This window comes from Anoplolepis gracilipes, chromosome 2 (genome assembly GCF_047496725.1).
Source record: "Anoplolepis gracilipes chromosome 2, ASM4749672v1, whole genome shotgun sequence".
NCBI classification, from domain to species: domain Eukaryota; kingdom Metazoa; phylum Arthropoda; class Insecta; order Hymenoptera; family Formicidae; genus Anoplolepis; species Anoplolepis gracilipes.
Window position 1 is genome coordinate 2,535,361 of NC_132971.1, and position 16,901 is coordinate 2,552,261.

The window sequence follows — 16,901 nt, forward strand, 5'->3', positions numbered from 1 at the left end:
ACTAGATTCGCATGACACTCATCAAAAATAAACAAAAAAATCACAAATTATCATCGTGCATTAACTCTACACCTGACTATTCTCGCACAATCTGTAATCAAAATTGTTCACAGTGTGATATAAATTATAAATAAATAACTTTGCTTATTTTTGCATTTTCATATTATGTTGTAGAGCTAAAGCAAAATATCTATTGCAATTTTTTTAAATATAAGTCTGCTTCGTGAACAATTTATATATATGTATAATATATATTTATATCACATAATCAAAATGATAAACATATAAAAAACTTTTGTATTTCTTACTATATATCATAAAACAAAATATCACAAAAAGTTAAAAAAAATATTTGAACTGAAAAATATAAATATATAACATAAACGGATAAATGAATAAAAAAAAAAAACTTCTATAAACAGCGCAGTATTGTAAAATAAAACATGAAAAATTTAAACATAATCTTACAAATATATCAGTCTTTAACTAAACAATTACTAACTATTAAGTAAGTAAGTTTTTAAAACTAAAAAATATATTCTATAAATGTATTCTATGTTATATCACAAAACATTAACACTCTCTTTCTCTTGATTTTAAATTCATGTCCGACTTTAAAAAAAAAACTTTTCATGCATGAATAGGTAAATTAACGCAATCGACTTGCACTTCTGAACTTTGTGCGTTTGTTATAATAACAATAATCAATTTAAACAAAACATAAATGTAATACAACCAAATTTCGAATTATTTAACGATATTCTTTAAAATCAAAATAATTCTTGATGTCTCTATATTTTGAATACCATACAAAACTTTCTATGTCTGCAATAACTTGCCCGATAAGAAAATTTCTTCCTACAATATTAACAAAAATAATAAATGTATTCTGTCATTCACAAAACTTAAACACTCTCTTTCTCTTGGTTTTAAATTCATGTTCGACTTTAAAAAAATATACTTTTTATATATGAATAGGTAAATTAACTCAATATATCGACTTGCACTTTTGATCTTCATGCGTTTGTTATAATAACAGTAAACGATTTAGTTTAAACAAAATATAAATGTAATACAACCAAATTTCGAAATATTTAACGATTCTTTAAAATCAAAGCAATTCTAAATATCCGTTTCCTCTGAATAGCGTACAAAACTTTCTATGTTTGCAATAACTTGCCCGATAAAGATACTTTTTCAAACAATATTGACAAGTATATATCCTGCCACAATCGTTAGATTTGTGAGATTTAAGTGTACGTGGATTTCTAAATTTCTTTTCACAATTGTGACACGTGTAAATGGAGTTTGCTCTGGTTTGGTTTAGCTTCTCCTTGTACGTAATCTTGGCAAGTTTTACTATCGCCTTCTTCTTATTTTCTTCAGGATAATTGTTTTTTTTCTTCTCTTTCTTTATAAATTGTATGTTACCCTGTAAGTATTTATTGACTTTGTCTTTGATCAGCTTATTATCTGGAATCAAAACGCATCCAAATACCATTAAAATTGCATAATAATTAGATTGTAACATTTTCTCTTAACATATTCAGGATACATATCTGTTAATTAATATAAAAGTTTATACATATATATTCATTTAGACAAATTTATAATTATCTTATATATATATATATATATATATATATATATATATATATATATATATATGTATGTATAGATTTCGTGTGAAAAATAAATATTTTTCATCTTCAGTTTTCATCAATACTTTTATTTTTGTATCATTCAAAATTACAATAAAAATTACAATATGTATTGCATATTCTATATTCTATTAAAACATTGAATATATAAAGAGATAAATAGATTTCTGTTTACATATTCAATGGCTTAACAAATTACTTATACAATGTATTTTAAATATACAGCCATATTCAAAAATATCCTTAATTTTTCCTTATTTCTTAGTATGTAAATATTGAAAAAAAAATTCTGAAAAAAATATAATATAAAAAAATTGTTTAAAATTTAAAAATATAATCGATAGCATGTTAAAACTAAAACTTCAAGTTTCAAAATGCTTTTTTTAAAACTTTTCTAATGATGTTTCACCGAGTATCAACAACTTTTCTGAAAAATATAGATTTAACTTCAAAGTTATATAATTCGACCACAAAAATCATCGAAAAATTACAAAAAAAAAGCATATAATAGATAAAATATTTTAGTTTATGAAATTTGACTTAAATATTTAAAAAAAAATTTTTTTATCGAGCTGTAGAGTGACCAAGTACGAAAATTATTAGGCACTCATATTTTTTTGTTTATCAATATATAAATCAAAATAAATGCAATAAGTTTCTCTAAAAAAAACTAAGTTCCATAAACTATATTTTACCTACAAAATACTTTTTTTGTAAACTTTCCTACATAATTTTTTCTTACGTAACTTTGAAGCTAAACCTTTTTAAGAAAGTTAAAAAAAAGCATTTTGTAAAAATTATTTCAGCTTTAATGGCCTATCGATCGTTTGAAATTTTTTTTTAATTTTTTTTAGTATTTTTTTTCAATATTTACATATCAAGAAATAAAAAAAAAATAAGGATACTTATTCTTTTGGACATGGCTGTGTATATATATATATACGCAACATGGCTAATTGGTGGGTTGCCAATTATGTACAATTGTACAATATAAGGAGAAAATTATCAAATAGTTTTTTAAAAAAGTTCCTGCATGCTCTATGTTTTTCCAAGGAGACAAAACACCCTCTATATGATAAGACTCAAACTGAAATACATATATATAATACATATCAATATAAATATTGCATCCATTATGTTCCATTTTAGGCTCTTTTTTAATTTTATATAATTCGAATCGATCACAAAACAATTACATTTTATTCAATGATGTCTTCACAAGTAGTCAATTGTTTTTGTCGAGATGCAAATATCAGTCTGAATATCTGAAATAAAAGAACAACACGGTTAACGGAATGTTCATGTATTATTATTATTATTACGGATAATTATATTGCAAGAAATATAAACAACAACAAAAGGATAAAATTTGCAAATATTCAGAATAACATAAAATTCGATCTTATCATATTATTATATTATACATCTCATTTATTATTAGTATTACAATACTTCTCATTATAAGATTTTTCATTTTGAAAAAAAAAACTACACAAAACATGACTGATAAATTGCAAATATAACTTATTGATAATTATAAAAAAATTTTCGCAGATTTTTCAATATGTTACCACTTACCAAGTATTGTGTATAATGAAGAGCCAAAATGTGCGTTTTGTAGATTTTGAATGTGTATGCAATTATTTTTTTAGAGCATTGTACACATTACTGATAGGAAATAAAATAAAGGGAATTATTATTGGAAATACTTAAAATTTATTTTTGTGAGAAAAATCGATGCATTCATAAAAAATGTACACAATATGACCGAGCACATTTGATATGCTTTCTTTATTTTCTCTCTTTCTTCCTATAAGAAGATATATTTATTAGGTATAAATAATTGTAATATAACAAGTTTTTACAAGAGCCTTTTTATGGGGTAATACCGATTGTAAAAATCTTATAATCTTTAAAACAGTCTTGATAACAGCAGCTTCTGCTTATTAAACTTTATCAATTATAAGACATATAAAAAAGCGTTAAAAAATTATCAAATTATCTAATTATTCATATTACATATATATATATATATATATATATATATATATATATATATATATACATATAATTCATATAATTTAATTTATTTGATGAATAAAATGTACAATTCTATCTCTCAAAACTGTTGCCGCTCTCATTTTTAATTGATTAAAAAAAAGTTTATTTAAAATAAATATAGAACAGAATAGAACTAAAATAGAATAGAACATTGCTTATCTAATAAACGATAATGAAAATTTAAATTTTGTTTTACACACATACACACACGCACAAACTCTCTTTACCAAAATTGCGCCTCCTACTTTCTTTACGAATAATATATATAAATCATCGAAAGTCGAGTAAAAAACTGTGTATTTATTTGCCATCCTGTTTGATTATCAGAAAAAGATCTTCGCCCTTATGTTTGCGTCTAATATGAGTATAAATGTTGCGCCCGTGTTTGCTCTTCAGGCCGCAATATGGGCATTGAAATTTTGGCTCGCGATCACACGCTGTACGCAAATGCGTGTCCAAGGTGCGCTTGTTCTTATATCCCTGTGAACACTTTGGACATACGTAGTTCCTAGATTCCAGTCTATTCATGTTGCGCCGCTTCTCAATCGGGAAAGACGGATCCATGAAGCAGCCTCTGGTCAAGTGACGTTTGAGATGACCCGTCGTCGAATACGGACAATTGCAGAAACGGCAACGATACTCGCCGATATATTTGCTGTCGAACGGCGATGCTGCAACAGACAATGACAAGAGAAATTGAACGACAGAGTGTTATGGCAACTCGAGATATTCATCGATATCTAACTACTGAACTCACAGAAGGAGAATAGGCGTAGAGGATGACAGAACATCCTCTGATCCGCTCGAAATATCTGAAAGTCGGACACTTTTTTTTACTGATTAATGTAACTGTGAGTAGAGTCTTCACCCTCTTCAAAAACCTTGAAAAAAGTTGTGCCGCATGCAACTTAAGCAATTATTTCTCCTAATTTTCTTATTATTAAAATATTTGTCCAAATAGAACACATATTTTTAGAATTCTTTAATAGTCTTAGAATTCTATAATAATAAACTATATTTAAATACAAAAAAAAAACATTAATAATTAATCAAACATAACAGTAAATATATCAATAGTAAATCAAGTGTTTCTCAATTTCTCACTTTTTAGAAAAAAAAATTTGTATCACATATAATTATGATTTGTATTGCAGTATTAATTATTAATAATGTGATGATCATTATAGTGTCAATTGCCAATGATCTTTTAACAAAGATTTATTCTTTATAAAGTAATAAATATATAAATCAAGCATAAATAAAAATTTTACATTTTATTTAAATTTCTATATAAGTCTAAATCTATGTTACTGAGGAAAGGAGAAATTCTCAATAATTATATTTTCAAGCTTAAACAAAATCACCAAACTAGAATTTTTCAGCATTTTCAATATTTTTTTCTAATTGGTTAACTTTAATACAACTAACTACATGTGTGAAATCTTAAACTAATCTTTGGTTAGATTACAAAGGAATTAACAGAAGGATTGTTACAAAAGTTTTGCGCAAGTATGTTGACTTTTAAATTGCTGTCTCTAAATCAATATACTGTAAATAGTTTTAATTAGGCGCACTGCGTCAAGTCAAAATGAAACTACCCATACAGCACCGAAGTTTCCAGTTACATTGCAGGAACGTTGCAACATTGCAAGTTTCAATGTAATATTGCATGGATATTACAGAGACATACAATTGCAATATTTCATCGAAATGATCCAGCAATGTTGCAGAAACATTCTGCGTAAACCGCGACGCTACGTGCGCTAAATTTTATAATGTGCGTCGTCTGTTCAGTGTTTAGTGTTCAGTAATGCACGCATAATATGTCAACTCGGTGTAGCCCAGACAGCACATAATACTAAAAAATTATGAGAGGATATCTTTTTTAAGTCATCTTTCTTACAAGGCTAAAAGATGTCTAAATAGATATCTTTCTGCCTAGAAAAAAAGTCATCTTTTGAAAAGAGATCTATTTTATAATATATGTGTTCCTTTGTTTGCCGAAACGGACGCACCACAGGCACTTTGCGATTTCACGCGTCGAAGAAACTTAATTAAGCGCTCAATTCTCCGCCTCGAGATCAATCGCATAAATCTTGAGGCCCAAATGCTTATGTTTGATGTGCGAATACATGTTGGAGCGTTGTTTCGTCCGATAACGGCAATACGGACACTGAAACCTAGGACTTTTGCCGCATTCGTACTTGAAGTGCCGCCACAGAGCATTCCTCTGCTTGTAGATCTTGCCGCAATTCTTGCAAACGTGACCCTGCTGCGGAAACTGCTGTTGTTGCTGCCGCTGTTGTGGGAGATGTTGCTGCTGCTCCTCAGATGATGTCTTCTTCCAGTCGAGTGACTGGTAAAAAACCAAAGTCTCGCGTACCGTCGGATTCCAGTATGCTGCAAACAGGTCCGAAACGAAACAAACATGTAAATTTTACAATCTGCGAGCAATACGTGACTCGCGGTTTGTCTGTGCGAGTACTCGAACATGCAAGGTCTCTCTCTTTCTTTTTCTCTGATCTTTACACAATCTTCCAGCGGTCGGACATGCTAAACTACGACTATTTCATAACTAAATCCCAAAACCTATATAACATTAAAGCATAGACGAAAAATAATAATTAAGTCAGTTAAATTAAATGACAGAATAAATTTTATCGCAACTTAAGTTAGGAAGCTTTGTCTTTAAGTTTAAGATTCTTCGGATGTTGCATCACACAAAATCTCTCTTCAGTGAAGACTTTCTGCAAACTTTTTTTAAAGTAGTTAAATTCTAAAAAAATTATAATTGGCATTATGATAATGTCTTGAAAAAAATATTATTATTATTATTTCAGATTTATTATTCTAACGCTATTAAATCGAGACTTATGCAAATGCAATACTTTTGTTTATGAAACGCTTTTATCTTCAAGCAACGAATCAATTTCTAATCAATTAGATCGAAGAAAATCTGTATATGTAAAAAAAAGGATACGTATACATAAATAAGCATATTTTAATCGGTGTTATTAGTCAAGTTGCAAATATTATTCCTTGCGACAAACAGTACAAGCTGATAAATGGCTATTTGTTTCACAAATGAAAACATTCAATCATATTAAAAGCACTAAATACAGTAGTACAAAATTAGTTTGTGTAATGCATCGCGTAAATTATATTATTAAGTTATTAAAATATCGACATTAACGTATCATACGTAAAGTAGATCATAATATAGTTTAACAATTTGTATAGCTTCATATTAATACATGTTTCATTCAGTATGTTAAAATATCTTTTTCATCTTTGTTCATATATTCTAAATCCATTTTTCAAAAAAAAAAAAAAAGTGCTTTTTCTAATAATTAACTTTTCCTTAACATTTAATAAATAATAATAATTTTAGTTTCATCAAACAATAAAATTTCGATATATTCGATAAATTCGCCACAATTATTTCAGTACATATTTCAGGATAAAATAAAATTATATTATATCATTTGGTAAATATACTAAATTAAATAATTATTTGGTAAATATAATAAAAATTGGTAATGTTTAATAATGCAAATTTAATAAATAAGATAATAAATACGTTTCATATTTAATACAATAACGTAATGAAATAAGTGAACAATAAATTATATAGTAAATTTCTTAATAATATAAAAAAAAGAATCGCAATATTTCTCAGCATGCACAGATAAAAAATTCACAGAATTTTTACAGTCTTCTTAATAAAATATTTAGACACTAAACTTCACGATAAATGTTCAAATTGACAAATCATGAAATTATAAATAATATTAGTAATAATCACCATGTATCAGACATCTGGGCATAATTGGGTCAGGTCTGTAAAATTTTTTGCAATGCAGACAGCACTCCAGCTTATTTGGTCCGCAGATGTAAATGACGTGGAAATTTAATTTTTTTTTGTACCGCTTACGCGTACATTGATGCTTGTCGTTTCCGATAAAAAATTTCCGTCTGATACGTCTGTAGTAAAACACAATATAAAGTGACGTCAGTCAACGCAAGGATCGATTCAACTCTACGAATGCAACCTAAAACTTAATGCAAACCAAAAAAGAAATGCACGAGGGATAGTATCTCTTGAATTCTTTTTAAAAGTTTTTTTTATTTAAAAAAAACTATACACGCCAAAAACATACGTGCCAAAAACGTCTGTTTTTCGAAAAAAATTTTTTTTTGAAGCAACTTGTTAAATAGAGAGATTTTTAATGGATTTGTAATCAAATAAGATATAAGAAATCGTAATAAAATCTCTTTATGCAACTAAAAAAAATTTATCAGAACAATAAAATTTGATTGTGACGCCGTGCTTAATTTTAATAAATCGTAATTAATTTTAATAAATATGTTGCAAATATACCTATACATATACATAATGCGTCCATGATTGTGTAAGTTGCAATCATTCCCACGTCGCAACTGCATAATAAAACAAAAAATTGCTACAACTGAAAAATGTAGTATTAGTACAACATAATTGTTTTTGCAATATCAAAAATAAAGTTTAATATCAATTCCATACATCTTAACTAAAATTACTTGACTTAATCTTATCTTAATTGAATTGAGAATATATTAGTCTGATTCTTTTTTATATAATTTATATAATTATTTCTATTTTCTAAATATGCACAATTCAAAAAATGATTTACAAGAATAAAATTTAATAAGAATTAATTTAAAAACAAAAAAATTACTGTATTATAAACATTTAATTATTGCAATAATCTGTAGATTTCTATAATCGTTTAATTAAAAAATAAAAAAATTGCCATAACACAGATATAAGATAAAGACAATAAAGACATAATATAAAGACAAAAACCAACAACGAAAACATAATATAATTAAGCCGAAAAAGGGATAAAAGTTCCAGAAAAACGGATGTGAAATGATTAAGTAAAAAATATTTAATGTTATTTTTTATTGAAATGCCATAAAAATTTATAAAATCCGATAAAGTAACAACGTTTAGATTCAACATTCATTAATAACAATATATACCTACATCAATATCTTATAAAGTAACAATTCTATTATCTTATATTGTATATAAACTCAATAATATTATTGCGCTTGTGTTTTATAGCCTCAAATATAGTATATGTCACAAGAGTTGCTACATATACTCATTTTTGTTTATCTATACACACACACATATATATATATATATATATATATATATATATATATATAAACAAAAATGAGTATATGAATATATATATATATATATATATATATATATATATAATATGTCACAAAAGTTGTTACATATACTCATTTTTGTTTATCTATATTTATCTATATATATATAAATAAATAAACAATGACATATTATATATATAAAATCAACACATTTTTTTGCAAGCAGATAAATATGAAAAAAAATATTTTTTTTTCTTTGACGGAAGACTCTCACAAAATATTTCCCTTTGCGACATCAACTTAAAATACGTAGATCTCCCATTTTAAAATAATTATTTGGCATAAATAATTATTCATTCATTTAAATCTAGTGTCTTAATTACACAAAACGACCAGAGAAATTGTACTGTTTTATAATACGGGCGCTACATTATAATTTTATGTTTTTTAATTTTTGTATTAAGTATAATATCTGGTTAATAATAAAAATTCATGAACTTTTACGGAATGAACAGTCTTATTTGGATGCGAGATACATTAAAATGAAAAATTTGAGAGTAGAAGAAATTTTGTTTATGTATGTAAAGAAACATTACAACGTCCAAGTGATTCGTTTAAAAAAAAACTCAACATTTCACATGTTAATAATGTATGTTCTATTAATTTATGAATTGGTACTTTTCATATACTGAACAATTTTTAGTTTTTGCTTTACCGCTTTATAATAGCAATTTTTCTTCAAAAAGAGGAAAATAAATATCTAATTTCAAAAAATTCAACAAGAATAGGAATAAATGTGATTCCCTTTTATATTACCTGTATATAATTTTATTACTCCTAAACACATACCAATTAATATTAATTCATTTATATGTACATGTCAATTATGTACGTATCATTTTATTGTGTAATTTTTGTATATAACATATATAACTTAATTATATATTGCACTAGAAAAATAGGAATAGTAGTCATTTGGCATTTGTGGTCAAGCTATTTGGCAGTTTACCTCAACAGATGTACAAATATGCATATAACAAATGCATATGACAATCATTAATCAATTTCGTCAATTTCGTCAATTTCAAACTTTATTCAAACAAAACGATAAAATTCTTTATTATTTAAAGAGAAGAATATTTACTTATATATAAACACATTTTTAATTAAATAATGTGCTGGAGCATACGTAATAATGAAATATCTATTAATTATCTTTTTTTAATTAATTCAAGAAAAACTTTTCTGATGATTAAATATGTTATCTAAAAATTGAAAAAAATGAAAACGGAATAAACTTCTATACTACATAGGACTATAACCTGTGTAACAAACTCTTACACATGACTGAAAAATTTTGCACATGTAAATAGAAAGATATTTAAATAGAGAACATAATATGATCTCTAAATAAGAATAATTAGACGAGAACATTTATGTTTCAAGATTCAAATCAGTCATTAAATAATTGTTTTAAGAATCCTCTATATGCCGCAAAAAATAATTAATAATTCATATAGGTTCACACAATAACTACCTCTACTACTAAATACTAACTCTACTAGTAAATAAGAATTCCCTTTGGTATTCTTTTGAAGAAAAATTAAAATAAAGAGTACGATAATTAAAATACAAGCTCTACGTTTCAAACAATAAAAATAATTTCTAACAGAAATTGTCGCATCTATAAAAAAAAAAAAAAAAAAATTCGCACCGCAAAGATCGAAATCAACTCGATCTGTTAAAAGAAGAAAAAAAATTAAAGACTTATTTGTACAAATTACAAAGTTTACATAAAAATAATCTAGAACACAAAATTCATAAACTTTATAAATTTGCACGCAGAATTATGACTTTTATATCTCATTGTCAGCGTTACACATAATATTATATTATAAAAATATAAAATTTCTCTCTCAGTATACGTTGCAAAGATACGTTCCTCCAAAAAATCTTACGGCACAGCCTGCGCCTGATTACTTTCGCAGTAAATGTAAACGAGATGTTTTCGGAGAGGATTCCCATCGAAAACGATCGGTGAACGTCTTCAGTCTAACGCTGACGAAGATGAGATGCAGGAGCGAGCGATTATTTGGCAACGGCACTCCCGTGGATGTTGAGAATGTGCTGCTTGAGATGGTCCGGTCGACAGAAGTACTTGCCACAGAGGGTGCAGGTGAAGGTATACCTGGAGCCCAAGCGGCCGCACTCGTATCTGGAGTGTCGCGTGAGAGATGACCGCGACCTGTATTCGCGTCCGCACATTACGCATCGAAATCGCAGCTCGCCGCCGTCGCCAGTCGAGACGAGGTCCGTCGCGAGGCTGACTGCAAGCATACAGGGAGGCCTGTTTACATCATACGGGTTCCTGCCGAACGCACACGAGACGAGCCTCATCCGCGAGAGATCTCTCTCGAGTATCTCTTCCTTACCAGCAAGCTGCAAAACACACACTTCGGTCGAAACACCAGCAGCTAGGGCCCGCCTTTCTTTCTTTCATTTCGATCGTTCGACGAAGAAAAAGCTCGAACCAAGCGTGTAGACGATATTGAATCAAGCTCGCTTCAAAAAAAGACTGTGCAAAAAGCTACGCAAGAAATTGGTCTCGATCGCATTTAATTTTTCAAGAACAAGAGTTTGTTAAAGTACTTACTTAAATTATTAAAAAATTTAATATCAGAGAGTAGGTATACAAAATTCTATTACTGCATAGACTTCCATTAAAGTTACAAAGATGTTTAAAGACATTTATTTACATATCACGTTCCTAAAATGGTTCAAAAATAATAGTATAATGCATGTCTATTTTTATTGTAAACATTTTTTTTTGCAAAACATGTAAGAGTAATTAAGAGAAATAAGTGAAAATTTTTTTAAAGTAATATTAGGTATAAAGATAAAAATTATAATTTTAACAATCTTTACACTTTTACACTTATGCTACATTTGATTGTGAGATATTTATAAAAATAAATAATAGCATAGTCTTTTTGCACAATCTTCATTATTTTGCTGTTATTTACATGCTGCACCAAAAAATGAGCTTTTTTATTAATGCATCCATTTTTACACCCGTGATGTAATTATAATTCAACCCAACGTAAAGTTAATGCCTCCTTGTATAATTTCACCCAACACAAATCCACAAATGAACATAATATGTACTCGGTCGAAATTATGCGTCAATGATTCGAGGATGAATTTCCCTTCAAGATGTGAGACGTCTGAGATATATCTCCTTTATTTGTCGCATTAAACACGACACTTATTCACTATGTTGATAATAACGAAGCTCACGTTCGACTGGATGACAAGACTTCAGCATGCAATACACATCAACCAAAAGTTATCACTGATCCTCCACTTGTTCATTTGTTAATCAAATATTGATGAAACAAATTATATACAATGTCAAATAGCATGTACTAAATGTTACATAGTGATTAAAAAGAACCTAAGTTATTTTTTTATGAGAAAAATAATTTATTATGCACATATTATTAGAAAAAAATGCAAGTATATGAAACTTCATTAATTTATTACTTTTTTACTTAAAATTCTCCTGGACTTTATCGTAGTCGTATTGAATTACGTCAAAAGCGAGAAGTTATATATGAGTTTTGTTCTTATATCAAATATATATTTTTTTTTAATACGACCACTCATGTGATCTAATAAATAAGCTGTAAATCTTGATGAATTTTTATAGGTTTATTTTCAGTAAAAATTGATCTTACGATAATTAACCAAGTTTTACAGTTATTTATTAATTCATGAATCAAAAAGATATATTTTATTAATCTATATTATGCGAACACAAGTGACCGCATTAAAAAAGAAAATTTATTTTAATACATTTCACAAGAATAAAACTATAATTTTTCGTTTGTCATAATTCAATATAATAATAAAGGACCAGGAATCTTAACACATAGTAGCGTTTTTAATTCATGTATTAAATTCAAGTAAAAAATTTTAAGTAGAAAATCAATATAAATAGTACAGAAGTTATTAATTAGTAAAATGTTGCAATTTTTATTATATATTATGTATATATATTAGACATATCTTTTAAAATTAAAAGTGATATTTTTAATATAAAAAGCACTCAAACATTAATTATAATTATAATTTATTTAATACTTTATCAAGTAAAAATATGTACTACAAATAAATTAAAAATTGATTATAAATTTATTGACTATAAATTTACTGTTTATTCTCACAATTGTAATAATGTTCGATAAATATAACCGATTCAACTTTCAGAAACCGGTTGAATTTTTAAATAAAATTTTAGTTTTTAATTTAAAATTTTTAGAGATATGTATACCGAAATGATATTCTGAGTTGAAAAAACCAAGGTAAGTCTAAAGGTAAAAAATTGACTTCCGGTTTCTAAAAATCATACATTCAAAGATATGCACGATTTTATTTACTTCTATACGTTTAATTTAATAAAAATAAAAAAAAAAAAACAAGAATCGATGAAAAGAGTAGAAAGAGACTGTGCCTTGATCGAAGATGTTGAACAGCTTCCAAGGTCGAGAGACGATGAATTCCATGGGTCAAGAAACGAAGAGGATCCCATCTCTCCGTATTCGAAAGGTAAAATTAAACAATAAGAAAACAAGGTTTTTGGATGCAACAGATCAAAATCTTTACTATAGGATTTTTTGTATTTAACGCTACATGTATCTACGATTTCCAGAATTTGTACAATAATCGGACGTCCTTCGCAGTAAGCGGCTGCTGCTGCTGTTGCCTGTACGATCGAGTCTGTTGATTTCCCCACTGCTGTTGTTGCTGCTGCTGCTGCTGCTGCCACCGAAAATCAGCCTCCAGTTTCTCTTTTTCCGAGAGACACTCGGCGATATGGCTCCGCAGGCCGCTTCGATACTTGTAGCTGCGACCGCAACTCGGACAGGAGAGTCTGCAGTGATCTGCTGTGGGTTGCCGATGCACCCCAGTAGATTGTGACCAATAGAGCGTGGCAGCTGCAAGCATCATCGGCCAACTATCACCCCGGAAACTCTTTATACGCGCGGATGAAGGTAACGTGCGTTCAAATAAAAAGTTATTTTTCCTAGAGCTTTTTATTTTGCATATGTACAGTCTAGTTCTTCTAATATTTCCCCCCTCTCTCTCTCTCTCTCTATTTTAATTTTTTTTTTTTTTTTACTGAAGATTAATTAACGTAAGTTCAGACCCAGTTTTTACATTTTATAAATTTTCGTGTAGCTGACAAGTTAACTTTTCTTTAAAACTAAATGTTATAAAAACCATTTCATACGTAAATGAAATATGGAATTTCTTCAATAAATGTAATTATTTTTAATTACCGAAATATTAATAAGAATAATTATCATTGAGAAGATTATGTATGAATCATTTTCTTTAAGGAAGGTATGACGTTCTCGAAATCACACAATGTTTAGTATTTTGATATTATTTTCTGTAAAATTATAGATGATACAATAGATAAAGATTCGAGAAAATTATACCATACCAAGTTAGTGAAATAATGTTATTTTACACGCATCGCAACATACAGCACCTGAAAAGATGAGTAAAGGAATTGTACAATAAAAAGAAATGGTTAAATATTCAAAAATATCTTTATTTGCTTTTCTCTGCTCTGGTCCATCTTCTGGTCGGATTCGCATTTGTAGATGTCAAGAAGTACGCTGGATGCAGCTCGATGCAATCGAAACGAATACCAGACTCTCGAAAGACTTTGAAAAGTAATGCCGCCTCTCCTCATGTGCACGCATCATCCCATGTCTGTATTAATTCCTTGTTCAGATAATTTCTTACTGCGCGGCTAATAATAAATTAAAAATTATATAAAGGTGCTAAAATTTATTATTAAATAACAGGCTGAAGCGTAAACATTTGGAGCGGCTGACAACGCAAAAGAGAAGTAAACGATGATAATCTCTTCAGTTACCAATTTTTAATTCATCAACGTAGATTGTCTGGACGCTCTCTCACTATATATAAATCTTTTATATAAAAATCTAAAACTTCTTGCACGAGTTACCCATTGACGAGGACAGTACGATATATCGATCACATTTTAAAATTATCTACCAAATTGGAAATATTACACAACTCGAATGATTTATGAATAAATAAAAAAATAAAATAAAGACCTCTTAAGAATATATTACAGATTTAGTTATAAATACGTTTTTGATGTCATCAGATAAGCTCCTCAAGAAATTATGCACAATCAGCGAACTCTACAGAATTGTTAAAAAAAAAATGTTTAAGACTGTTATTCGAAGAGCAACTTTATAAACAAAACATGAAAAATTTCAAATCTTAAATATACACTCGTGAACCATCGAGTAACTAATTTATTGAACTATGTCCGAACAAATGAGAAAAGTAAAGAAAACATTATTGGAACACACATGCATGGTTGACTTTTCGCAGCAGTTAGTCATTTATTGTTAACAATAATTGGCGATTAGCGCCGTGTCATTCAACGAATCGATTTACAACAATGATCGATCGGCAGAGACTATGGTCGCGAGAAATAATTCTCTCACCAGAATAATTTCTTACAATTTTGAATTCGAAACTTTTTAAATACAACAGCATATCATACGCTGTGCTAGTTATACAAAAAATCACATCATCTTCGTAACGTTCTCAAATATGAAATATCTTTTCCAAGAAGTTCGACTTTGCTACTCTTTCTATCGATTCGACTATTATATGACAAACTTCTATCACAATTATTCAATGTAGCATATGACAAAATCAATTTCAACAAAAAATGTAATTAAAAAGTAAAACAAACTATCTCGAATAATGTAAACAGGACCAAAATAAATGACTCAAAAAATTATTATAATTAAATGTAACAGCAAAATTTTGTACGTCGCGAGCCAAGACGATATATAATTAGAATCAATTATAATTTCAGATTGAATATCACTCAACTAGATAACTTCTTCAAGTTACTGCTTTCTATGGCAATGCAAAAAATTGAATTGAACTTCAAGCAATTTACTAAGAATAAAGAAAGTACTCTTTATCATAAGCTCTATACTTGGAGATCAACGCGAAATCCAGATTCTTGTCGAGCAATTAAACATAATATCTGCACCCATGGAAAACAGATAACGATGGTTAATTGCACGAAAAAGCAGCATAAATTTTGAATATAAACTTGTGATATCTTGAATTAGTCATCTAATACGAGATCACGGGCAAGGAAAAACGCAAATAAAACAATAAAATATTTGTTACTTGGCATCAACGACGTGGTCCCCTTCTTCACGAACAAAGCTCGAAGCGTCGAAAGAGAAATGGAAGTCACACGAGAGGAGACAATTATGACGAATCGACATGTTGCTTCTGCTGCCGCTGCTGCCGCTGATGCCGCCAGGTCCTCCGCTGCTGTTGTTGACTCTCACTCTCGTATTCCTTCAGGAATGCCTTCGTCCGAGGAGATGTTGGCTCGAATGCGATAATTTTGATTAGCCTAAGCCTCCCTTATTAAGCCTGGTGTACGGCGTCAGACCATGGCCCAGTCTCTTCTGATGTTCCCGCAGGATGTCCGACCTGGTGAAACGCCGTCGACAGATCCCGCAGACGAACTGCCTCTCCACCCCGCACTCGTAGCGCCGATGCCTGTCCAGGGAGTACTGGACCGAATAACGTCGATCGCAGCGTGAGCAATAATACCCGAGAATCGATTCTGAAACACCGTGTGAAGACCCTCGCCACTATATACGCGAGTAAACAGAAAAAAAGTTCGCCCAGAGTTTTACATGTCGTTGTAGCAAGTGAATCCGTCTTGTGCGTCTGGTCGATATTTGAGATCGCGAAGATTCAGAATTGTATCAACGAGAACTGTTTGAGAAAATATCGAGGTGCATCTTCTTACGTCATCGCTGATGTACATGACAATGTGAAAATATATATATTTTTTTAAACTCGATTCCTTTCAGCGATCAAGACATTTAACTACCAAAATTATAAATTCTTCCCTAAAGA

General features: G+C 28.9%; 1 protein-coding gene and 1 long non-coding RNA gene across 50 annotated transcripts in view; both read right to left on the bottom strand.

Annotated features, from left to right (window-relative positions):
• The window catches only part of LOC140676205 (uncharacterized), a 229,874-nt gene that overhangs the window by 191,104 nt on the left and 21,869 nt on the right, over positions 1-16,901 (bottom strand). The window contains exon 7 of one of the 49 annotated variants that reach the window (XM_072911015.1): positions 1,097-1,473. The exons of 44 other annotated variants lie outside the window; for them this stretch is intronic. In XM_072911015.1, coding sequence (XP_072767116.1) covers positions 1,112-1,473 — 362 coding nt within the window. In that variant the 3' untranslated portion in view covers positions 1,097-1,111. Of the gene's footprint in view, positions 1-1,096; positions 1,474-4,007; positions 4,394-5,769; positions 6,123-10,961; positions 11,216-13,495; positions 13,886-16,901 lie in introns of those variants that run through there. 4 more of the 49 variants (XM_072911013.1, XM_072911021.1, XM_072911055.1 and 1 more) reach the window with 4 other exon arrangements.
• On the bottom strand, positions 7,392-8,796 carry LOC140676209 (uncharacterized). The gene is made up of 3 exons (XR_012048544.1): positions 8,752-8,796; positions 8,104-8,162; positions 7,392-7,706 (listed from the first exon to the last, which is right to left on the bottom strand). It is a non-coding gene; the product is annotated as an uncharacterized lncRNA (long non-coding RNA).